At 43.5% G+C, this 9,014-nt stretch overlaps 1 protein-coding gene across 1 annotated transcript; it reads left to right on the top strand.

Annotated features, from left to right (window-relative positions):
* Positions 1 to 419: 419 nt before the first annotated feature.
* On the top strand, positions 420 to 1,549 carry LOC117910240 (40S ribosomal protein S12-like). Its single transcript, XM_034824322.1, has 2 exons — positions 420 to 633; positions 1,278 to 1,549. Exons 1-2 carry the CDS (start codon positions 420 to 422, stop codon positions 1,547 to 1,549), a joined length of 486 nt encoding a protein of 161 aa, XP_034680213.1.
* The last annotated feature ends 7,465 nt before the right edge of the window (positions 1,550 to 9,014 follow it).

Genomic DNA, 9,014 nt, shown 5'->3' on the forward strand with positions numbered 1-9,014 from the left:
CCATCCTAAAAAAAAAAGGTTTAGTCCTCTAAACTTGACATACTTGGGTCTTGAAAAAGATGTGGGTGTTTTTCTCTCGTCTTCTCTTCTAATTCCCAAGTGGCTTCTCGAATACTGTGATTGCTCTATTGGATTTTTACTAACTTGATAACAACATGATGTAGTAACTTGTCCATCACATCCACAATTTGAATTGGTACTTCTTCGTAAGTTAAGTCTTTAGAAATCTAAATAGGCTCCAACTCCATAATGTGAGAGGGGTCAAAAACATATTGTAGACCCCCTTTGAAGAGCCAAGGGGGTTAGTTTTATATATATATATATATATCATAAGAGGAGCCGGCAACAGCTGAGGTAAAGTGGGGGGGTCCCTCTTTTCTCCACACCCGGGAAATCAGCTGCATAAAACGTGGGTGGCCATGCTGGTGGTTGGCAGGGGACATGCTGCTGATGCGAGGAACAGTGGGGCAAGTAGAAGCTTGCCAAGGAAGATAGAAACAGGAGAGAAAAAAGGAGGGTTTTGGCTTCAAGCGGGTGATCCGGAGTTGAGGGCAGAGGAAGAGAAGTTGAGAGCAGAGGAGAGTGGCGACTTGCAGAGAACCAAAACGATTTCGGATCGAGAGGATCGCTCAGGTTCAGCTATTTTTACATCTTAAGCTCTCCATTATTTCAGTCATTCGATGTTCCTTCATAACGCCTGGATGCTTATGTTTGGTTGTCTAACGTGTTGAACCCATTTCTCGGTTTCCATTCACTTAGACTCTGTTTTCTCTTGTATGTGTAGCGTTATGATTCTGCTACTTGTTTGTGTGTTAACAGCAGTTAAGAACCTCCTACCGGTTCTTGGCTCTTAGTGATTTTCATGGAAGAGAGCTAGATTTGGTCGCATTATTCCTTCTTTTATATGCTCTGCTTTCCTCCATTGTGTCTTTCGCTTCTGAGGTGTTCAGCGTAAGCATCATGTCTAGGGTTAGTTGCTTGCATTGGGGCATCTTTGAAAAAGCTCAGTAGCAAGGCTTCCGGGATTTATGTGCTTTACTGCCCATTCCTTGAGTTAGAGTTCCCCTGGTCAGGGAAGTGTCATGACCGTCACTTCGCTGAAGTTTTTTTTTTACGGCATTTTATTTGAGAGCTTAGTTTAATGTTTGAACTGAGGCTCTAATGTATTAGTTGATATCATGTTTGGGGGCTATTCGGGCAGGCTTGTATACCGGGATCATCTAGGAAGGACGCTTCTCATTTGTGAACTCACACTTAGAAAAAATCTGGAGATAAAGCTGTGGTGGATGAGGCTGCTGGTGCCCCTCTGGGTGAGACCTTGGACCTCATGACAGCTTTGCAGTTTGTCCTGAGGAAATCATTGGCTCATGGTGGACTTGTACGAGGCCACCATGAAGGTGCTAAGGTGATTGAGAAGCACGCTGCCCAGCTCTGTGTACTGGCGGATGACTGCAACCAGCCTGGCCATATTAAACGTGTCACAGCGCTTCGTGCTGATCATAATGTCAGCCTTAAATCAGTGCCTAGTGCCAAAACTCTTGGCGAATAGGCTGACCTGCTTTGCGTGTTGTTTCCTTACCCATTCTATCATTTCATTATTTCCCATTCACATCCATCCCTTCATACCCCAAACTCCCTAATACCCGCGCTGCCACCTTTTCTCTCTCTATCTCCCACCACCACATACCCATTTTTCCTCTAACGCCCACTTCCATATCCATCATCGTTATCTTCGTATCCATCAGGTCCTCCACTGTCTTCAGCATTATATCCTAACTTCAGGCACTTTCCGACATCGAAAAGGACACCCATCTGAAATATACAATGAATCTCAATGAAATTGGCGTTTTCAATATGCTCCGTCTCGTGCCGAATTCAAGAGCTCAACCAAACCCTCCCGTTCTACTGATTATCTGATCTCTTCAATGTCGATGATGTCGCCATCAAGAAGCAACGCCTACATGTTGACGCTCGGGACAGGACCTCCACTTCATCTTTCACTTCGCGTGATCCACATGCATCCTCTTCTTCCGCCGTCTTAGTTAATGCTGTTCTGGTGGCCATTATCGTCATCTCCAACGTGCTTCATGGCCACCTTAGCCCTCATACCCACTGATTCTCATATTCCATGCTCATGGAATAGGATCCCCCTACCACATTCGCCTCATTCAATTCAACATCTTCTCAACCATACCCCACGAATCCTTTCCCGTTTATTTCATTCCTTTCCCCAGCGCATGAAATCCTGTGCATGGTCACCCGCGGTGGGTCCAGCTTTGCCACCGGTGTACCGAGATCACCGGAGCTCGCCCGCCATCGCATGATAGTCCAGGTTTTAGAGTCATGGATTGTAGTTCATTCGGTGATCATTGGGTTTTCCTTGGGAGTTTCTGAAAGTCTAAAGACAGTCAAGCCTCGTGTGGTTGCATTGTCTTTCTATCAGCTCTTTGAAGGAGGTAAGGACCTCATCCTCGGTGAAGAAGGCAGTTCTCAAAAATTTGAGAAGTCGCGTTAATGAGGTGGCTCGATTTTGGGTAATACCTAGGTGGAGATGGCAAGGGTTTGAAACCGGTGATGGCCCTAGTGGATGACGTTGAAGCCTTTTCTTTCTTTCTATGGCGTGTAGATAGAGAGTTTTTATTTTTTTATTTGGACCCTTACCATCACTATGATATTGTTTCTGGGTATAGGCGTCCTAGCTGGGGCTCTTGCTTTCCAGTGCACCACAAAGACTACATCTCATTTTATTTTAATCAATCCTCTATCTTTTGATATCAAGATTTACTTATTTATTTATTTATTTATTTATTTATTTCGGTTTTTTTAATTCAGTCATTAAAACTCCCGTCTTTAAGTAATTCTTCAAAACTCTAATTTCCGAATATAATTTTCAATTTCTGAATTAACCATTATCATCTTCATTGTTATTATTATTATTTATTCATTTATGTATTTTAAAAAATCTCATTTCCTAAAGCCCAATTCATCAAAAATCTAACATCTTAATTAAATTTTCAATCTCAAAAATTTCCATTATCCAATTTCATTGTTTAAATATTATGTTTGTTAATAATTATTATTATCCCTCATGTGTTTATTTATCCTCCTTTAAAAGTTTCATTTCCTAAAGCCCAATTCGTCAAAAATCTAACATCTTAATTAAATTTTCAATCTCAAAATTTCCATTATCCAATTTCATTGTTTGAATATTATGTTCGTTAATTATTATTATTATTCCTCATGTGTTTATTTATCCTCCTTTAAAAGTTTCATTTCCTAAAACCCAATTCATCAAAAATCTAACATCTTAATTAAATTTTCAATCTCAAAATTTCCATTATCCAATTTCATTGTTTAAATATTATGTTCGTTAATTATTATTATTATTCCTCATGTGTTTATTTATCCTCCTTTAAAAGTTTCGTTTCCTAAAGCCCAATTCGTCAAAAATCTAACATCTTAATTAAATTTCAATCTCAAAATTTCCATTATCCAATTTCATTGTTTAAATATGATGTTTGTTAATTATTATTATTATTCATCATGTGTTTATTTATCCTCCTTTAAAAGTTTCATTTCCTAAAGCCCAATTCATCAAAAATCTAACATCTTAATTAAATTTTCAATCTCAAAATTTTCGCTATTTCATTTGTTTAAATATTATGTTTGTTAATTATTATTATTATTCCTCATGTGTTTATTTATCCCCCTTTAAAAATCTCATCCCTTAAAGTCCAACTCTTCAAAAACTCCACTGTTCACAATCAACTATTTAGTAATCATTTCATTATTAATGTTATTCCATCTATTTATTTATCCACTCTTTTTTATATTAAAGACCTCATCTCTAAATAATTTCTTAAATTTTCGAATCTCTGAGTTTAATCTCCAATCTCTAAAAATTCCATCTTTCGCAGTTATTTACCTGACCTTTATTACTTCATCATCATTATTCCATTCATTTATCTATTCACTTATTCATTTCTTTAAAATCCCGTCTTTAAATAGTTCCTCAAAATTCTAATTCTTTAATTTCCAAACTTAATTTTCAGTTTCCCATACTCCAGTTCTCGTATTTATCCCGTTACCTATTATTATCATTATCATTATTATTTTATCCATTATTTCTAAAAATTCTGCCTTCGAATGATTTCTAAGCTTTCCAATTTTTAGAATCCAATTTTCATAATCTCTACTTTCTCAAATAATTTTCAATTCTGATTTCTTTCAAAATTTAACTCTCAAAGTCCCAATTTTCATAACTTAATTTCTCTTAAAAATCCCAAACTTTCAAATAATTCTTCAAACTCCCGATTCTCTTTCAAATTTAATTTCTAAAGAGTTCTCATGCTTACATTTAATTCCTAAAAATCTAATTTTCAAACAATCTCTAGAACTCCATCTTTTCAATTAAATTTCAAAAATCCAGTTTTCCTTTGAACAATTTTAATCACTGCTTAGTGATACATGTGATATGTTCTGTGTTTTATATGATTTACTAACCCCCCTTTTGATAGCGCATATTGGTTCGCCACCCAGGTACGTATTTTCTCGCATCATGGTCACTCCTTATGCTTGTTTTAATTCTCATACGTGCATGATCGATTTGAGTATTCACTGACTTTCTCATCGGTTGCCATGTCCGCTTCATTTTATTAGTAGAGACCCAACTTTAGGGACTTAGAGGGGTGCTACGGTCTTTACCGTACCTTCCCGATAAGTAACCTGACCCCCGAACCCGATCCGGTTTTTCACAGACCACTTTTTCCGAAACAAGGAGTCACACTTAGGGTTTTTCTTTCTTATTTTGTTTACCCTTTTAAAAATAAAACGAAAATAAGTGGCGACTCCAAGTCATTTTTCAAACAATAAATAAAATCAATTTTTCAAATAAAAATCGAACTCGCCATCGAGTGGGAAACGCATTGAGCCGAAATGCGGGGTCCACAAAATGGCGACTCCACTGGGGATTTTTTTAGAGGGTCAAGCTTGAACCTAAAGTGAAGCAAACATGGCATTTGATTAGTCGATCAGTGGATGCCCGTCTCTTGATTGCACATTGAGCGTTTCTTTGTGCATGCTTAGATGTTATATCTATTTGGGATTTTGACATGTTGACTACGTTGACTGATTTGTCTTGATTGAAATTTCCAATACCATGATTTTATGTGCTTCATTGATATATTCGTTTGAGACATAGACGTGTTGGATTGTTGTTGATTGATCGTCTTGTGTTGTTTAGCACATTGACTCTGATTTTGCCATGATTGTTCTGGTCACCTCACATGCATACACTCACCGCTGTATATCATTTTGGTTGGACATGCTGATTCATCTGCCTGTATATTATCTTGATGGTCCGTGAACATGATGTTTGTATCACTATTCGTCTTGATTGTCGTATTCTCGCTTATCTTGAGTGTACATAAGTGATGCATCCTGCTCTGCCTGACTGTATGATGCATGACTGCCCCCCCTCTGCATGATTGCATGTCGTTTGTCTATGTGGGTCTCACTTCTATCCCCCTACTTCCAACTCTCTTGGTTTCGGTCATTCCTTTCATCTCGGTTCTCACTATTGCAAGTGTGAGACCTTCTGTGTGTTTGCTCTCTGACCGAGCCAGAGATTAGGAGTAGGGTTTAGCGACAGGCTATATCGATGCACGGGAGCGTTCTGGAGGAGAGCGACACTTTGGCGGTAATTGGAGTCCGATCATTGAAGACCTGTATAGCCCCGAGCTAGGTTTCATGGATAGTCGTGCGACCAGTGTGTTTCCTCTTTTGCTCTAGATTCTTAGGGTTTTTTCGGATGCACCCACACCGTTCACTATGCACTTGAGTTGACCATTGAGCGTTGAGAGTTTGAGAGGTTTCACCATAGGAAACCCCCTGGGATGTCGAGGTAGTGCATGTGTGGAGGTGATAACCACCTTGCATGGAAGCGCCCCGTCTCTTCGGAGGCGTGCAGAGGGTTGCGTACCACCGGAGGGTACGATCGCTTCTGCTAGGGATCTTTTAAAGTCCACCTATCTCCTTTTAGAACCACCTTGACCTTGTAGTTTGAGCCTTAGACTTTTTAATTAGAATTTTCCTTCCTAAACACGTGGGTGCATCTGTGGGCCTTCAGAGCCGGTTCAGTAGTAACAGGTTTGGTTACCTTCGCAGTAGTCTCTTATATATCTGCTCAGGATTGGATATCAGTTTGATTGCTTCCAGGCTACCTTTTGACACATTTGATAGATATTCTTTGTGAAGTTTCCCTTACCCCGCACCTTATTCAGTATTTCCACTGTTGTAGGGATACCGATACATTCAGTCTGGGTTCGACTTCTTGGATTAGAGTTGAGGGTAGATTGATCAGAGTATCGGACCAGTTAGACCAGAGATCAGATCAGAGGGATATGGATTCACAGATAGTTACCGTCGATCAGTTTGCTGAGGCCATGGCTTCGATTCAGGAGGCTATAGCTAGCCTTGGCCGGAGGATAGATGGGCAGCAAGCCCAGCAGGTCCCGCCCCCGGATGGTGCCCAGTCTGACCATACAGTGCCACCACCCCCTCCACCTAGTCAGTCAGCACCACAGGCCATGCCGTTCACCTTACATAGTCAGACCGAGGTTGCTCCGCCTCCCGTCACCGTGCCTACCCCGACCTCAGAGGACCCACATGCTCGCATGGATAGGCTTGAGCAGGGGTTGAGGCAGTTGAGGACTACCGACAGAGCCATTACTTGGGAGGATTTTGATGGAGTGCCAGTGGCCAGTTTACCGGCCAAGTTCAGGATGCCGGAGATCGAGCGATACACGGGGATTGGGTGCCCCCGCATCCATTTGAGGCTTTACAGTACGATCATGAGGGCTCATGGATTGGACGGGGCCCAGATGATCATGCTTTTCCCCATGTCTTTGGGTGGCGCTGCACAGCGTTGGTTTGCTTCTTTGGATGTATCACGTCGTCGGACTTAGGATGATCTGGCTCAAGAGTTCTTGAGACAGTATGCATTTAATACTGTCGTTGACGTATCGAGGAGGGAGCTCGAGGCTCTTAGGCAGAGATCAGACGAGTCAGTTTCTTCATTCATCTCCCGTTGGCGTGGGAAGATTGCCGAGATAGTGGATAGACCGTCAGAGAGAGATCAGATTCAGATGGTTTTGAGGAGCCTACAGCCGAGGATTGCCAGGCATGTGGTCGGGGTACCTTTCACAGATTTTGGATCTCTGGCTCTGGCTTTATATGATGTCGAGGACGGCATCTCGAGAGGTTTGTGGGTAGATTCTTCCCCTAGTGATGTTAAGGGGAAGAAACCCTTCGGAGGACAGAGATCGACGGATGTGAGTGCCATCAGTTCCTCTAGTCAGAGGCCTCTCAGGCGTCATCAGCCTACTCCACAGCTTCTGGAGGCTCGTCCATCTTACACGCCTCAGCAGTACAGGCCACGAGCACCTTACCCGACTTATGATCAGATATATCAGCCTCAGCCTTTGGCTTTGCCTTATTATGCTACTCAGAGCATCGAGAGGCCTCCTATTTCTTATACGGCTACAGGACAGCCATGCTATGCTGCTCAGTTCACTGCGAGACCCGCAGCTCCTTATCCCCGACCCAGAGCTCAGCAGACTTCTGCTCCCTTTGCTTTGAGGACGCAGAGACAGTTCTCCCAGATAGGCATGCCGTTGAGCCAGGCTCTTCGGAAGCTCACAGAGGCCGGAGTATTGGCCGCTCTCACTCCGAGACCACCGCCCCAGCCGATTCCGCCTCAGTTCAGGATGGATCTACACTGTGCATACCATCAGGGGCCTGGACACGAGACCGATCGATGCACCGCTTTGAGGCATGCCATTCAGGATTTGATCGACCAGGGTCTGGTACACTTGGGTCAGCCGAGTGTGACCACGAACCCGTTGCCTGCTCACACCACACATGCAGTCCCTCCACCAGCCGATGGCATTCATTTCTTAGAGTTTGATGAGATCGATGACCACATCCACATGCTGAGTGATGACGATTCAGACCCAGAGCCCATCATGCCAGATGTGATTTATGAGATGAGTGGGGTGACTCTGGGTCCTCGGATGCCTGCTCCATTCCGATTATTTCCCGAGGCGGCGTCGGTGCAGGCTGCCACCGTTGAGCCATTGATTTTGCCGCATTACAGTGTCCAGACGCCTTTCATCTTGATCCCGGATGTTGAGGAGGTTCAGGCTCCGTACGTTGATGATTCTCAGACTCTGGACATTCAGTATGTTCTCCGAGGAGGTAGAGTGATGCGACAGCCACCTCCCGCAGCAGCTAGGCCAGTTGAGGGTACGTCCGCTCCCGAGGAGGTCAGAGCCGAGGACGATGAGATTTTGAGGCAGTTGCAGAGCACTCAGGCTCGTATTTCCATCTGGAGCCTCTTAGCGTCCTCCAGTACTCATCGGGATGCACTGACTCGAGCTTTGAGTCAGATTAGAGTTGATACCACGACCACTCCCGAGGGACTCATTCATATGATGACGGCTGGCAGAGCCACTTGTATCGTCTTTTCCGATGACGACTTGCCACCGGAGGGTTCGGACCACACTCGTCCGCTCTTTATATCTATCGGCTGTTCAGGCCGCCGAGTTCCATCTGTCCTTCTGGACAATGGCTCGGCCCTGAACGTATGTCCTCTTGCCACTGCCATCGCCCTCGGATACGCTCCTTCTGACTTCGGTCCCTCCACTCAGACCGTTCGCGCGTATGATAGCACTCGGAGGGAGGTCATGGGTACACTAGAGATTGAGCTGCTGATTGGTCCAGCCATTTTCATCGCCGTGTTTCAGGTTTTGAGGATTCCTACATCCTTTAACCTGCTTCTGGGCCGACCATGGATCCATAGAGCCGGAGCTATTCCTTCTTCCCTTCATCAGAAGGTGAAGTTTATTCATGATGGCCGAGTCGTCGTGGTGCAGTCTGCGGGTGATAGGTTCATCTCTGCCGAGCCCGTACTCGAGATTAGTCACGCTGATGATGATCTATTTCTGACCGGATTT

This window comes from Vitis riparia, unplaced genomic scaffold (genome assembly GCF_004353265.1).
Source record: "Vitis riparia cultivar Riparia Gloire de Montpellier isolate 1030 unplaced genomic scaffold, EGFV_Vit.rip_1.0 scaffold663_pilon_pilon, whole genome shotgun sequence".
In the NCBI taxonomy this organism is placed as follows: domain Eukaryota; kingdom Viridiplantae; phylum Streptophyta; class Magnoliopsida; order Vitales; family Vitaceae; genus Vitis; species Vitis riparia.